Here is a 16,838-nt window from a genome sequence, read left to right as displayed (position 1 = left end):
CAGACCCAGTCTCCTTAATCTTTCCTCATAAAACAATCCCACCATCCCAGGAATCAGTCTGGTGAACCTTCATTGCACTTCCTCTATAGCAAGCATATCCTTCCTTGGGTAAGGGACCTAATCTTCACACACTACTTTAGATACGGCCTCACCAAGGCTCTGTATAACTGCAGCAAGACATTTTTACTCCTGTAGTCAAATCCTCTTGCAGTAAAGGAGCAGTAGAAATGTAAGTCCTTTTTTCTTGACTGTGGTATTGCTTTTCCTTTATTTGAATTGATGCGAAGCTGCAATATGGATGTTCTGATGAGTTGTGTGTTTGGTGTCCCCTACAGCCAGGTGCTTGTGTCTTGGTTATAAAATATTCCATTGGCAGTGCAGGATGTTTATTTGTACTCTGTTTTGCAGAAAAAGATGGACAGTCGGGATTATCTGGACGCCCAGGGATTTGCTGCAGATATCCGATTAATGTTCTCCAACTGTTACAAGTACAACCCTCCGGATCACGAGGTGGTGGCAATGGCCAGGAAACTACAGGTAGGAATGCGTGAGACTACACCACACAGACTGCACCACAACCCTGATCTCGGGGCTGTGACTGCGCCGTGCGCTGACTTATTTTAAAAATGCATTCACGGAATGTGGACTTCACTGGCTGGGCCAGCATGTATTGCCCCATCCCTAGTTACCCTTGAGAAGGGCACCACAGGCTGTCGCTGCTCTGCGACCCTGGCCTTGTAGTGACCTTGGCCGTCACCATGGGTTGATATTGACTTGGTTTATTCCATGTTAGGACGTATTTGAAATGCGGTTTGCGAAGATGCCGGACGAGCCTCTTGACACCTCTCTGCCCCCTACCCTACAACCTCCAAACATCACTAAGCCCAAAGTGTCATCGAGTGACAGCAGTCGTGAATCCTCGTCCAATTCCAACAGCTCAGATTCCGAAGAGGAGCGGGCAAATCGACTGGCTGAACTGCAGGAGCAGGTGAGTGTCAGCAATCCCTCCACTCAAAGGAACATGGTAGATATCAGCAGCATATCTTGACATTATGCATGTTTTTACTAATGCTTCTTGTCTACTTGTAGCAACAGCACTGATCACTGCGCTGACCAGATTATCTATATAAATACAACTACTTCAGATTAATGCCTTCAGTGCAGGAGTTTGTCAGGTCCAAAGTCTCAACTGGTCGACATGAAGAGGTTGCTTTGCAGTCAGGATGATAGCGTAGTACTGATATTACTGGACTTGTAAATTAGAGGCCTGGGCTAATGTACAGATATTTGTTTAAATCTCATCACTGCAACTGGTGAAATTCAGTTCAGTTAATTAATTAAATCTGGAATAAAAAACCAGTATCATTAATTATGACAATGAAAAGGCTAGGTTGTCGTAAGCACCCATCTGGTTCACTAATGTCCTTCAAGGAACGAAATCTGCCATCTTTACCTAGTTAGACCTTTTTAAAAATTTATTCATGTGGGCTTCGTTGCTGAACCAGTTTGTATTGCCCATCCCTAGCTGCCCTTGAGAAGGTGGCGGTGAGCTGCCTTCTTGAGTCGCTGCAGTCCTGTGATGTAGGTACATCCACAGTGGTGTTAGGGAGGGAGTTCAGGATTTTGACCCAGCGACAGTGAAGGAATGGCGATATATTTCCAAGTCAGGATGGTGAGTGGTGGTGGTGTTCCTGTCTATTTCCTGCCCTTGTTCTTCTAGATGATAGTGGTCATGGATTTGGAAGATGCTATCTAAGGAGCCTTGGTGAATTCCTGCAATGCATCTTGTGGATGGTACACACTGCTGCTACTATGCATTGGTGGTGGAGGGAGTGAATGTTTGTAGATGTGGTGCCAGTCAAGGGACTGCTTTATCCTGGACAGTGTCCAGCTTCCTGAGTGTTGTGTGAGCTGCACTCATTCAGGCAATTGGGGAGTATTCCATCACACTCCTGACTTGTGCCTTGTAGATGTGATCAGGCTTTGGGGCGTCAGGAGGTGAGTTACATGTCACAGGATTCCTAGCCCCTGATCTGTTTTGTAGCCATGGTATTTATATGGCTATTCCAGTTCAGTTTCTGGTTAATGGTAACCCCCCCAGGATGTTGATAGGGGGGATTCAGTGATGGTAATGCCATTGAATGTCAAGGGGCGATGGTTAGACTCTCTTGTTGAAGATGGTCATTGCCTGGCACTTTTGTGGTGCAAGTGTTACTTGCCACTTGTCCCCCAAGCCTGGATATTATCCAGGTCTTGCAGCATTTGGACATGGACTGCTTCGGTATCTGAGGAGTTGTGAATGGTGCTGAGCATTGTGCAATCATCAGTGAACATCCCCACTTGTGACCTTATGATGGAAGGAAGTTCATTGATGTAGCAGCTGAAGATCATTGGGCCCAGGACACTACCCTAAGGAACTCCTGCAATGATGTCCTGGAACTGAGATAACTGACCTCCAACAACCAAAACCGTCTTCCTTTGTGCTAGGTATGACGCTAACCAAGTGTGAGTTTTCCTCCTTGATTCCACACTCAGTCAAAAGCAGCCTAGGTGTCAAGGGCATTCACTGTCATCTCTCCTCAGGAGTTCAGCTCTTTTGCCCATGTTTGAACCAAGGCTGTAATGTGGTCAGGAGCTGAGTGGCCCTGGCGGAACCCAAACCGAGTGTCAGTGAGCAGGTTATTGTTGAGTAAATGCATCTTGATAGCACTGTTGATGACTCCTTCCATTATTTTACTGATGATTGAGAGTAGACTGATGGGGTGGTAATTGGCTGTGTTGGATTTGTCCTACTTTTTGTGTACAGGACATAGCTGGGCAGTTTTCCACATAGTTGAGTAGATGCCAATGTTGTAGCTGTACTGGAACAGCTTGGCTGGGGGACAGTAAGTTCTGGAGCACAACTCTTCAGTACTATTGCTGGAATATTGTCAGAGCCCATAACCTTTTGCACTATCCAGTGCCTTTGATCTTGCTATCACGTGGAGTGAATCGAATTGGCTGAAGACCGGCATCTGTGATGCTTGGGACCTCTGGAGGAGGCCGAGATAAATCATCCACTCGGTAGTCCTGGCTGAAGATTGTAGCGAATGCTTCAGCCTTATCTTTTGCACAGATGTGCTGGGCTGCTCCATCATTGAGGATGTGGATATTTGTGATGCCTCCTTTTCCAGCGAGTTGTTTAATTGTCCACCACCATTTACGACTGGATGTGGAAGGACTGCAGAGCTTAGATTTGATCCATTGTTTGTGGGATTGCTCAGCTCTACCTAACACTAGTTGCTTATGCTGTTTGGTACGCAAGCCTGTGTTATAGCTTCACCAGGTTGATACTCTTTTTTTTTTGTACCTGGTGCTGCGCCTGGCATGCCCTTTTGCACTCTTCATTGAACTAGGGTTGATCCCCTGGCTTGATGGGGATTGTAGATTGGGGGATATGTCAGACCATGAGGTTACAGATTATACTCAAGTACAATCTGCTGCTGCTGATGGTCCACTGCGCTTCATTTGATGCCCAGTCTTGAGCTGCTAGATCTGTTTGAAATCTATCCCACTTAGCACGGTGGTAGTGCCACACAGCACGGTAGAGGGTATCCTCAATATGAAAGCGGGACCTTGTCTCCACTACGACTGTGCGGTGGTCACTCGAACCGAGACTGTCATAGACTGATGCATCTGCGGCAGGCAGGTTGGTGAGAATGAGGTCAAGTATGTTTTTTCCTCTTGTTGGTTCTCATACTGCCTGCTGCAGGCCCAGTCTAGCAGCTATTGTCATTTAGGACTCGGCCAACTCGGTCAGTACTGGTGCTACCGAACCGCTCTTGGTGATGGACATTGAAGTCCCCCACCCAGAGTACATTCTGTGCCCTTGCCACCCTCAGCGTTTCCTGCAAGTGGTATTCAACATGGAGGAGCACTGATTCATCAGCTGAGGGAGGGCAGTATGTGGTAATCAGCAGGAGGTTTCCTTGCTCATGTTTGACCTGATGCCATGGGACTTAATGAGGTCCAGAGTCGACGCGTACCCAGTCAGGTTCCCAGGGCACCTCCCTCCCGACTGTATACCACTGTGCTGCCACCTCTGCTGGGCCTCTGCAGCCGGTTGGACAGGACACACTCAGGGATGGTGGTGGTGGTGTCTGGGACATTATCTGTAAGGTATGATTCCGCAAGGGTGACTATCCAGCTTGATTAGTCTGTGAGACAGCTGTCCCAATTTTGGCACTAGCCTCCAGATGTTAGTAAGGAGGACTTTGCCGTTGTCGGTTCCAGTGCCGAGGCCGGGTGGTCCATCAGGTTTCATTCCTTTATTGAGACTTTGTAGTGGTTTGATATAACTGCGTGGCTTGCAAGGCCATTTCAGAGGGCATTTAAGAGTCAACCGCATTGCTATGGATCTGGAGTCACATGTTGGCCAGACCAGGTAAGGATCATAGATTTCCTTCCCTAAAGGACGTTAGTGAACCAGATGGGCTTTTACGACAATCGACAATGTCATCATTAGACTTTTAATTCCAGATTTTTATTGAATTCAAATTCCATCATCTGCTGTGGTGGGATTCAAACATGGGTCCTCAGAACATTACCCTGGATCTCTGGATTACTGGCCCAGCAACACTATGCCATTGCCTCCAGTTCCACATCCACGTGGGCTTGACTCTTCACTGCCTTCTCAACTGGCCCAGCAAGCCACTCAGTTGTTAAGTTTGCTCTTCTGGAGGTCAATTAGTGAAGGACAATTAATGCTTTGCTGAAGCCCAATCAATGCCTGGGCTGCTCGAGGAGACAGTAGGATGAATGAAGATAATTCTTTAGGACAAGGTTATTCTCACTCTGATTGGCTGGTTATCAACTTGGTTTTTTATGATGACTGAAACCAGTTGCAGCATTCTTGGGAAAATAGGTGACTTAAGACCTTTGACGAAGGAAATTCCAGTGATGGCAAACTGTACCCATGGGTTCCACTGACATGGACTCACTGGGGTACAGATGCCCCATACACTGACTCTCACTGGGGTACAGGTTCCACGCACTGACTCGCTGGGGTACGGGTCGCGCGCACACAGACTCTTTCTGGGGTACGGGTTCCATGCACACTGTCTCTCACTGGGGTACGGGTCCCACACACACTGACTCTCTGGGGTACGGGTTCCACGCACACTGTCTCTCACTGGGGTACGGGTCCCACGCACACTGTCTCTCACTGGGGTATGGGTCCCACGCACCCTGTCTCTCACTGGGGTACGGGTCCCACACACACTGACTCTCACTGGGGTACGGGTCCCACACACACTGCCTCTCACTGGGGTACGGGTCGCACGCACACTGACTCTCACCGGGGTATGGGTCCCACACACGCTGCCTCCCACTGGGGTACGGGTCCCGTGCACACTGACTCTTACTGGGGCACGGGTCCCACACAAACTGACTCTCAGTGGCCGAGGGGTTTCGTCGATGTTACCCACCAGTGCCTCAACCAAGGCCCCGTTCCATGTGTGAGCCCTGGCATTGGATTCTGGAGACACACTGACCCTGGAAGGCAGAGTTCTCATTCTAGCCCTTTCCTCACCCAAGGACTGTCGACACTCTCGCTGGGGTATGGGTTCCACAGGCTCTGATTGACCACTCAAGGTTTATTGACTCACGTTACAGTGGGTGTTGAGCAAGAACAGGCACCCTGACCAATTTACCTGACCCTAATTCAGGCACTGAGCCCAACGGACTGCTGCCATGATTTACTCATAACAGGTTGAAGATGGAACCTGTCATTGCTTTTCCCTTGGGTTCATTCCCAGGTTGAGGTAGTTGCCCATTGAGTGTGTAAGGTAGTAGATTTGGAAGACTGGCTTTTATATATTACCTTCCAAATCGTTAGTCATTTCCAAAATGCTTTGCAGCTGAATACTCTTGAATAGATGTCACTGTTATAATTGCAAAAAAACCCTATGGCAATGAATTTTCGCAAAGCAAGATCCCACAAAGAATGAAGTTGATTGGTCCAAGCATTTCATGGAAATCTTCCATATTTATCAGCCACACAGTACGAATACCGTAGTCCTGTGGGATATTTTCAGCCCACTTGAGAGGACAGACATGAACTCTGTTTAATGTCCAATTTTCAACAGGGCACCTCCAACAGTGCAGCACCCTCTCTGTGCTGTCCTTCCAACAGTGCGGTGATCCTTCTGCGCTAAATCTGTTACAGCGCAATGCTCTCTCTGCACGGACCCTCCCACAGTGCAGTGCACCCACTGCGCTGTGCGACGTTCCCTCTGTGCTGATCCAACACAGGGCAGTGCTCCCATTCCACTGATCTTCCAACAGCACAGCATGGCACTCCCCCTGCACAACTGTGGCACTGCTTGCTGTGCGGTGCCCCCCTCCCCACCGTCAGCACCCTCTGTCGGTGCTCCCCCACCCTCCTGCGCACTCTCCGGCAGTGTGGTGCTCCCCCCTCACATGCACCCTCTGACGTGGCACTCCTCCACCCACCCCCCCGCCACCAACCCCTGCACTCACCTTCCGACTCTGGAGTGAGACTTGAACCCACAACTGGAGGCAAAAGCACCATATCCAGCTGAAATGCGGAGTTGCTGGTTTATGCTTTGACACCAGGAGACAGTGAGCTGGCTGAAGATCAGCATCAATGTAAAAGTTGCCAGATTTCTTGAACATTGAAGAGAATCTTGTTTTTAATTGTACTTGTCCCCTCAGCTGAAAGCTGTTCATGAGCAGCTGGCAGCTCTGTCCCAGGCTCCTGTCAGCAAACCAAAGAAGAAGAAAGAGAAAGAGAAAAAGGAGAAAAAAAAGAAGGACAAACACAAAGTGAAAGTGGAGGAGGAGAAGAAGGGCAAGTCCTCTCAGACGAACAAACAAGCGCAGTCCAAGAAACACAGCAGTAAGAAGCCAGGCAGTGCAAGTTCACTGACCAGGTGCGACACCCAAAAACAACTGTAGCAGCAGTGATTCAGTATATAATGACTTGAATCACAGATGTGTTCAATGTATTAACAGAAGCAAAGAATACAAAGGCAAGGGAGTGATATTAAACCCTTTATATGTCACTTTTAGGCACCAGCTAGGCTATTGTGTTCAGTTCCGGTCAACACACTTTTAGGAAGGCTCTCAAGGCCTTGGAAAGGCTGCAAAGGAGATTTATTGTAATGGTTTTTTTCATATATATAAATTACTTCATATTGGAATACAAGAGTAAAATTTCAAAATTTACCGATGCTACCAAACTTGGAGTTGCAGCAAATAGTGAGGATGATTCCAGTCAACTAACAGGACGTAGATAGGGCAGCAGAATGAGCAGACAAGAGACTGATGGAATTTAATACAGATAAGTATGAGGTGATGCATTTGGTAAGAAGGCAAGGTACAATGTGGAATTAATGGCACAATTCTCAAGGGTATACAGGGACAGGGGGACCTGGATTTCATGTGCATAGATCTTTGAAAGTGGCAGGTCATATTGAGACAGTGTTTAGCAAAGTGTATGGGATCTTGGGTTTCATAAGTAGAGGCATTGAATACAAAAGCAGGGGAAGCAATGCTGAGCCTTGATAAAGCACTCCTCCACCTTATCAAGTCCTCTCAGGATCTTAGATGTTAGATCTAAGATCTGTGCAAGATCCTCAACTATTTATAATCTATATCAATGACTTGGTTGAAGGAACTTAATGTATGGTTGCTAAATTTGCCAGTGACACCAAGGTAGGATAGAAAGTAAGTTAAGAGCGGGTTAGAGAGCCTGCAAATGGATGTGGACAAGTTAAGCGAATGGGCAAAAATTTGGTAGATGGAATATAACGTGGGAAAATGTGAACTTGTCCACTTTGGCAGGAAGAATAGAAAGACAGCAAATTATTTAAATGGAGAGAGATTGCAGAACTCTGAGGTACAGAGGGACCTGGGTGTCCTGATACATGAATCACAAAAAGTTAGTATGTAGGCACAGGGTCTTGGTGAGACCACACCTGGAATACTTCTTACAGCTTTGGTGGTTTTATTTGAAAAAGGATATTGTTGCATTAGAAGCAGTTCAGAGAAGGTTCACTCGACACATTCCTGGATGAAAGGCTTATTTTATGAAGAAAGATTGAACAAGTTGGGCCTATACCTATTGAAATATAGAAGAGTGAGAGGTGATCTTATTGAAGCGTAAGATCCTGAGCGGACTTGATAGTGTGGATACCAGGAGAATGTTTCCATTTGTGGGGGACACTACAACGAGGGGACATCGTTTAAGAATGAGGTCTCCCTTTTAAAACAGGGATGAGATTTTATTTTTTATCAGAGGGTTATCAGTCTGTGGAATTCTCTTCTCCAGAAAGCAGTGGAGGCTGGGTCATTGAATTTTTTTAAGATTGAGTTAGATTTTTGACATGTCCTAGCTCTGGTTAGGTCCCAATTAGAGCTTTGTGTCCAGTTCTGGTCATCACACTTCAGGAAGGATCTGAGGGGGCAGAGGAGATTTACCAGAATGGTTCTAGGGATGAGGGAATTTAGTTATAAGGTTAGGATGGAGAAGCTGCGGTTGATCTCCTTGGAGCAAAGGAGATAGAGGGATGAAACATTATGACAGGTAGACAAAGAAAAGCTGTTCCCCTTAGCTAATGGTACAAGGATAAGGAGACACAAATTTAAGATTTGAGGTAAGAGTTAGAGGAGGGGGATGTGAGGAAGAAGGGGGAATGAGTGGTAATGACCTGGAACTCGTTGCCTAGGAGGGGTGATGGAAGTGGTGACAATCAATGATTTTGAAAGGAAATTGGATGGACACTTAACTGACACAAACTTTCAGAGCTACAAGGATAGAGTGGAGAAATGTGACTAATTTGGATTGCTCTACAGAGAGCCAATATGCACTTGATGGACTGAATGGCTTCTGTAATGACTGAAGATGAAAGGGGGATTTAATATAGATGCTCAAAATCATGAGAGACTTGTATAGAATAAATAAGGAGGAACTGTTTCCACTGGCAGGAGGTTCAGTAAGCAAAGGACACACATTGAAGATAATTGACAAAAGAACCAGAGAGGAGATAACAATTTATTTTCACAATCAGTTATGATCTGCAACTGGGTAACAAATTCAAAGAACTTTAAAAAGGAAATTGAATACATACTTTTTGAAGTGAAGAAAATTGGCAGGGCTGTGGGAAAAGGCAAAAGTGAGGGTGAGATTGAACAGCAAGGGGCAGAGTTAGAGGGGGAAGGATGTATTGTCTCTGCTGCAGTAGGAAAGAGAATGGGAATTTTCTTGAGCAATTGTATGTGATGGGCCAATGAGTGATCAGATGGTTCTTAAAGTGGTAAAGCAGAAATATTTATAAGAACAGAAAAAAGCCTATTAATCCCAGCAAAGCCATCCTTAATAGAGCAACTCTCCATCCTCCACCTCATCCCTGCTCCATCAACCCCACCTTCTCCCTCAACACCATATTGCTCGACCTTACCATCTCCCCGTGTCCGTTTACCCTGCAGTCTGCTCCCCCCGTCCCTCTGACCCTGCCGTCTGCCCCCCGTCCTTCCAACCCCACTGTCTCTCCGCCTTCCTCAACCCAGCCGCCTGCCCCTCCCATCCCTAAATGTATTCTATCACTAGAAACATGTCAGATATTCTCCAGACCCAATGAAGTCCATCAGCTTCAATGTCCTTTCCTGGGAACTTAGAACATGATTCAATTACCCTCTTGAATAATAAATTCCCCAACTTAGCTTCTTAATCCAAACCTGCGTATTATCATTTTTTGTCCTTATCACTCCATACGCCCATCCATCCCCTCCAACACCTCTCCCTTTTACTCTTGCTCCCTCCACATACCCATACCTCTCATTGATCCACCAACTCCTCTGCATCTACCCCGCGTCCTTCCATGATCCTGCCACCCCCCTTCTCATTCCCCACCTATTATGACCTTTAACTGTAATGAATGGCTTGTAGTGACTGCATTTGCAAAGTAACTTGTTTGTAAGTGTAATTGAACATCCTGAGGATGTGAGGTGTTGCTCTTTGAATGCACAGTTCTCCTTCCTTTGGCCTGGAATATTTCTGTCTCTTGTGTTCAGACCCCTGAAGAAAGCTGTGAAGCAGGCTGCTTTAGTTTATGACTCTGAAGAGGAAGAGGCAGCTCAGCCAATGTCATATGATGAGAAGCGTCAGCTGAGCCTTGACATCAACAAGCTGCCAGGTGAAAAACTGGGTCGGGTGGTGCACATCATTCAATCAAGGGAGCCCTCTCTCAGGGACTCGAACCCGGATGAGATTGAAATAGACTTTGAAACGCTGAAGCCCACAACTCTACGAGAGCTGGAACGATACGTCAAATCTTGTTTACAGAAAAAGCAAAGAAAATCACATAGTAAGTGAAAATATTTGTGACTTGTAATGCCTCACATAAATTATGTGTACTGGAGAATCATAATATCACAATGCGCATTGTGTGTTTGAAGCATTAGCTTTGGAGTGTATGTATTTGGTTTGCATAGTTGTATGTTTCACTCCTCCCATCTCTGAAAGGGATAGGGCTCCAGGAAGAAGCTGCTTACCTTCAACCAGTCACCGTTTCCTGTGTCACCATCAGATCCTGTGCTTTTAAAAATTTATTCATTCATGGGATGTGGGCATTGCTGGTTTAGACCAGCATTTATAGATAATTGCCCTTGAGAAGGAGTCACTGCAGAGCAATCAGGCCAGGGAGCTCTGGCTTTTCCCCCTTCCCCTACCCAGCTTGCCCAACTCAGGGCACTGACATCAGTTGCAGCACCCTGACATGCTGACCTGATTGAGATCACTATCCCAGCACAGACAGGGACAGGCCTGCTGGTTCCTGCTCAATGTGAGGCTGATACTGTATAATACAGGGCCAGGTGTGGGCTGAGAGAGAGGCTTTGCAACAAGCTTCAAGATAAAGTTACCCAATCTGCTTTCAGTCTGTGGTCACTGTTTCTGACTCAGTAAAAATATGCAGTGCATGTTAATTGAATGTTATAGCTGATTGCACGGAATTGGGACACAAATATGCGGTGAAGTTTAGAAAGGTTCACTTACCTTGCTGGTTTTTATGTGAATGTGCAGATATTTTCCTGAATCAATCTGCAGAGTACATTTTGTGGGCCTGAGAGGGCACCAGATTTTAAAGCATTGTGTAGTTCCCAGGTTGTGACCCAAGGCACCCTCCCTGCCCCTGCTGCCACAACAGGCTGTGACATTTACATTGAGGGTGGAAACAGACCCCTGCTCCATTGAATCAATCCCTTACTGTTGATGTAACTTCTTCAGAACATGGCCACTTGCCCCCATCCAAAATTTAAGAAACTCCAGCTGCACTCTTCGGCCTCTGAAACTTTAAAACCTCCTACCAATGGCTGTGGGAGTGCCGTCATTTTGTTACTTTGGAGAATTGAATTCAGTTTTTATAAAAATCTGGGATCAGCAAAAATGATCATGAAGCTGTCAGATTGTCATTAAAACCCAGCTGGGTCACTAATGTCCTTTAGGAAAAGAAACCTGCTGTCGTTACCTGGTCTGGGTCGATATGTGACTCCAGTCCCACGACAACATGATTGGCTTGGAACTGCCCTCTGACATGGCCCTGCAAGTTACACAGTCCTATCAAACATTAAGGACAAAGCCTACGACCAACTTCTCCAGGGCATTTAGTTCTGACCTTGCCAGTGACACCCACGTCCCAAGAATGAATGAAAATAAAATTATGTAGTTGTTTTGTATTTAATCGTCCTTGCAACACAGTCTGGCGTCCAGTAGCCATGTGGCACCGATGGAGGTTGATGTACTCCTGCTTGGCAACTTTCTGCGGTTCTACATGTGTGCAATGTTACATTGATCTGTTAGCTGTGAGACACGGACCTGTTCGCCTTTGCGTCTGGATCTGCTTGTAATCTTATTTTTCTCAACCGCAAACTTGCAGACGCTTCCCCCGACATGTTCAGTGGTAGAGATGGTGAAGATCAGCAGCCCCAACACCGGTCCCTGTGGGATTCCAGTAGTAACCGGCCCCCAATACCAGGTATACAACGTGAAACGGGTTGCTTACCTCCATTAACATAATAACATCCTCAACATAGAATTCAATCAGTTTCCCAAGATTGATCTTCTATTCCAGAAGCTGTGTAGAGAGTCTTAATTGACCTCAATAACCCCTTCTATGTCCATGTGTTCAGCTGGGGAGTGGAAAATGATCCCTGCTGGTGATGGGCTGATCATTTCTCAGACCTGAGTTGCTGCCCTGTTTGAATATTGACACACGATGGGGCTCGCTCCTGTCCAGGGAACAATTCCAGACCCCAGCAAACTTTAAGTGCTCTCAGGTATATGCCAACTCTCCAATCAATTAAAATCTGTACGTCTTCTGTCCTGTCTTTGTCTCTGTTGTAGCTCAGTTAGTAGAACTTTTGCATGAATCAGAAGGTCCTGGGTTCATGCCCCATTCCAGAGACTTGAGTGCAAAATCCAGGTTGATGTTCGTTGAAGTGCAGAGGCAGTGCCGCCCTGTGGGAGGGTCAGTATTGAGGGAGTGCCGCCCTGTGGGAGGGTCAGTACCGAGGGAGTGCCGCCCTGTGGGAGGGTCAGTACCGAGGGAGCGCCGCCCTGTGGGAGGGTCAGTACCGAGGGAGCGCCGCCCTGTGGGAGGGTCAGTACCGCGAGAGCGCCGCCCTGTGGGAGGGTCAGTACCGAGGGAGCGCCGCCCTGTGGGAGGGTCAGTACCGAGGGAGCGCCGCCCTGTGGGAGGGTCAGTACCGAGGGAGCGCCGCCCTGTGGGAGGGTCAGTACCGAGGGAGCGCCGCCCTGTGGGAGGGTCAGTACCGAGGGAGCGCCGCCCTGTGGGAGGGTCAGTACCGAGGGAGCGCCGCCCTGTGGGAGGGTCAGTACCGAGGGAGCGCCGCCCTGTGGGAGGGTCAGTACCGAGGGAGCGCCGCCCTGTGGGAGGGTCAGTACCGAGGGAGCGCCGCCCTGTGGGAGGGTCAGTACCGAGGGAGCGCCGCCCTGTGGGAGGGTCAGTACCGAGGGAGCGCCGCCCTGTGGGAGGGTCAGTACCGAGGGAGCGCCGCCCTGTGGGAGGGTCAGTACCGAGGGAGCGCCGCCCTGTGGGAGGGTCAGTACCGAGGGAGCGCCGCCCTGTGGGAGGGTCAGTACCGAGGGAGCGCCGCCCTGTGGGAGGGTCAGTACCGAGGGAGCGCCGCCCTGTGGGAGGGTCAGTACCGAGGGAGCGCCGCCCTGTGGGAGGGTCAGTACCGAGGGAGCGCCGCCCTGTGGGAGGGTCAGTACCGAGGGAGCGCCGCCCTGTGGGAGGGTCAGTACCGAGGGAGCGCCGCCCTGTGGGAGGGTCAGTACCGAGGGAGCGCCGCCCTGTGGGAGGGTCAGTACCGAGGGAGCGCCGCCCTGTGGGAGGGTCAGTACCGAGGGAGCGCCGCCCTGTGGGAGGGTCAGTACCGAGGGAGCGCCGCCCTGTGGGAGGGTCAGTACCGAGGGAGCGCCGCCCTGTGGGAGGGTCAGTACCGAGGGAGCGCCGCCCTGTGGGAGGGTCAGAGATTGCCCTACTTATCTGGCCTTTACCACATTGCTGTTTCTGGCACCTTGCGTGTACAAATTGACAGCTGTGCTTCCTACATTGCAACACTGATGACAGTTAAATACTGTATTTACTGTCAAATGCTTTGGGATGTCCTGAGGCCATGAGAGGTGCTGCAGATCTGGGAGTCTTTCTTTTCTCAAGTTATTTTCATGTGCACCTAAAACACTTCATTAAAGATGTAAACCAACCTTTGTATGCAAAAACAATTAGTTCTTCATACTTGTGCCACAAACTGACCCTCTCAGGGCTACGGGTTCCCCACATAATGACTCACTGGGGTACGGGTTCCACATGTACTGACTCTCACTAGGGTACGGGTTCCATACGCATTGACTCTCACTGGGGTACACACGCACTGACTCTCACTGGGGTACGGGTTCCCCGCACACTTGCCTGTGACATTTCAGTGCTTCTTTGTACTGATCCTCTGATAATGTGGTGCTCCCTCAGTGTTGCATCTCTGACAGTGCAACACTTCCTCAGTACTGACCCCCTGCCAGTGCGGAGCTCCCTTAGTATTGCCCTTCTGACAGTGTGGCGCTGTCTCATTACATACCTTCTGACAGTGCGGCGCTCCCCCAGTACTGTGAATGTATTAGTCTGGATCATGGGGTACAGTCTCTGTCATTTGAACCCATGATGTTTTGACTGAGCTGAAGTGAAGGATTGTATTTGATGAGCACATGCATTGTGGATTATTACGGTTAGTTGATCTGTTTCATTTAATAATTGACCTGTTATGATTTAGCTGCATCATCAAAGAAAAGTGTAGGGAAAACAAAGGAGGAGCTTGTTCTGGAGAAGAAGAAAGAGCTGGAGAAACGTTTGCAGGACATGAGCGGACAACTAAATCACAGCAAGAAACCCAACAAGAAAGGTAAAGGCTCTGCCCCCATCCCCGCCAATCTCCCCCAGCCTCCCAAAGTTATGGAGGGACTCTTGCACTAAGCCCCCACAAACTGATTCAGATTTTGGTGGCTAAGCATATCAAGTATATGGAAAACAGGTACATAGGTTGAGTTACTATACTGATTAGCCATGATCTAATTAAACAGTGAGGCAGGTGGTGCCTAGTGGTAATATCACAGGATTGTAATCAAGAGACCCAGGCTAATAATCTGGGAATACAGGTTCAAATCCCACCATGACAGCTGGTGGAATTTAAATTCAGTTCATAAATTTGGAATATAAAACTACTAATGGTGACCATGAAACTATTGTCCATTGTCATAAAAACGCATCTGGACCACTAATGTCCTTTTTTATTTGTTAATAGGATGTGGTTGTTGCTGGCTGGGCCAGCATTCATTGCCCATCCCTAATTGCCCTTGTTCAGAGGGCATTTAAGAGTCAACCACTATGGGTCAGGAGTCACATATAAGCCAGACCAGGTAAGGGTGGCAGATTTCCTCTCCTAAAGGACATTAGTGACCCAGATGGGTTTTTACAACAATCAGCAATGGTTTCAAGGTCGTCATCAGTCTTTGAATGCCAGATTTTTTATCGGATTCAAATTCCACCATCTGCCATGGTGGGATTATAACCCTGGCCCCCTGAACATTACCCTGGGTCTCTGAAATACTGGTCAATGACAATACCACCCCAAGAGGCGGTGGCATTTCCTTTAGGGAAGGAAATCTGACGTCCTTACCTGTTCTTGTTTACATGTGACTCCAGACCCACAGCAATGTAGTTGACTCTTAACTGCCCTCTGAAATGGCCTAGCAAGCCACTTAGTTCAAGCGCAATTAGGGATAGGCAACAAATGCTGGCTTTGCTGGTGATGCCCACATCCTCTGAATGAATAAAGGACAAAAAAAGCTTGAGGGGCTAAATGGCCCCTCTTGTTCCTAATGTTTCCAGTAGCCATTTAAAGACTTGTCAAGCTGCGATTGAGTCTTACTGGAGTGGAGGTAAAGGGATTGGATTCTCCAATACACACTGCTTGGGATGGACTGAGGGGGTGAGGATGAGGAGCATTTGGGTCAAAATGAGTCTCACCAAGTAGCTTGTGCACACACTCTAGTGGCCAGACAATAAATAGCATCAGAACAGAGTTGGAAGCAGGACACTTGCTCAATGGAATACTGAGTGGGCAGCTTGACTGCCCCTCACCCCCTCCCCAGCCCTGGTGCTGTGATCCCTAGTTTTCCCACTGTCTCTTATGGAGGCTGCATCTTCCAACCGCTTTTGTTCCACGTCACCGATTGTTACAAACAGTGTTAGAAGTGGGGTGAGAGGACGGAGGTTGTGTACAACAGAGTATTGGAAGCCAAGCTTAGTTGTAATGGCAACACTGGTTAAGCCCCATTTGGAGTACTGTCTTTAATTCTGGGCATCTTAGAATTGTTACAGCAAAGGAGGAGGCCATTCTGCCCATCATGTTGATGCTGGTCTTCACGGGAGCAGTTCACCTAATGCCACTCCCCTATCCTTTAGCCCTGTACGTTTTTGCTTTTCAGATAATGATCCAATTCTCTTTTGAATACCTCTTGAACCTGCTTCCATCACACACTCAGGCAGTCCATTCCAGATCCTAACCACTCATGTCACCTTTGCTTCTTCTGCCAATTACCTTAAATCTGTGCCCTGGTTCTCGATCCCTCACCAGTGGGAACAGTTTCCCTTTCTCTCTACTCTGTCCAGATATCTATCATATCTCCTCTCAAACTTCTCTTGTCCAATCTGTCTATGCAACCGAAGTGTCTTATCCCTGGAACCATTCTTGTGCATCTTCACCCTCTTTAATGCCTTGGCATCCTTCCTAATGTATGGCGCTCGAACTGGACACAGTGTTCCAGTTGAGGCTGAACCAGTGTTTTATACAGGTTGAACATCCTTACTTTTATACTCTATGGCCCCTTTAATAAAGCCCAGGATACTTTATGCTTTATTAAACGCACTCTCAACCTGTCCTGCCACCTTGAATGATTTATGCACAAAAACACTCAGGTCCCTTGGCTCCTGCATCCCTTTAGAATTATACTTTGTATTGTCTCCCCCCATTCTTCCAATCAAAATGAATCATTTCACATTTCTTTGCAATAAACTTGTGCCACTTGTCTGCCCGTTCCACCAACCCGCCTTTTCTTTTTGAAGTTCTACACATGAAGTTCTTCTTCATGGTTCACAATGCTTCCAAGTTTCATGATATCTGCAAATTTTGAGATTGTGTCTTGTACACCAAGGTCTAGGTCACAAATATATATCAGGAAGAGCAGGGGTCCTAACACCGAT

The 16,838-nt window shown here is 47.7% G+C and overlaps 1 protein-coding gene across 2 annotated transcripts in view; it reads left to right on the top strand.

The window, feature by feature from the left end:
• The window catches only part of LOC121280911 (bromodomain-containing protein 3-like), a 52,593-nt gene that overhangs the window by 16,000 nt on the left and 19,755 nt on the right, over positions 1-16,838 (top strand). Inside the window, exons 7-13 of one of the 2 annotated variants that reach the window (XM_041193311.1) lie at positions 409-537; positions 794-988; positions 6,715-6,932; positions 10,075-10,367; positions 11,937-12,035; positions 12,404-12,527; positions 14,350-14,478. In XM_041193311.1, coding sequence (XP_041049245.1) covers positions 409-537; positions 794-988; positions 6,715-6,932; positions 10,075-10,367; positions 11,937-12,035; positions 12,404-12,527; positions 14,350-14,478 — 1,187 coding nt within the window. The remainder of the gene's footprint in view (positions 1-408; positions 538-793; positions 989-6,714; positions 6,933-10,074; positions 10,368-11,936; positions 12,036-12,403; positions 12,528-14,349; positions 14,479-16,838) is intronic. The other variant, XM_041193312.1, reaches the window with a different exon arrangement.

This window comes from Carcharodon carcharias, chromosome 8, assembly GCF_017639515.1.
Source record: "Carcharodon carcharias isolate sCarCar2 chromosome 8, sCarCar2.pri, whole genome shotgun sequence".
Taxonomy (NCBI): Eukaryota; Metazoa; Chordata; class Chondrichthyes; order Lamniformes; family Lamnidae; genus Carcharodon; species Carcharodon carcharias.
This window is presented reverse-complemented; position numbering and strand designations above follow the sequence as displayed.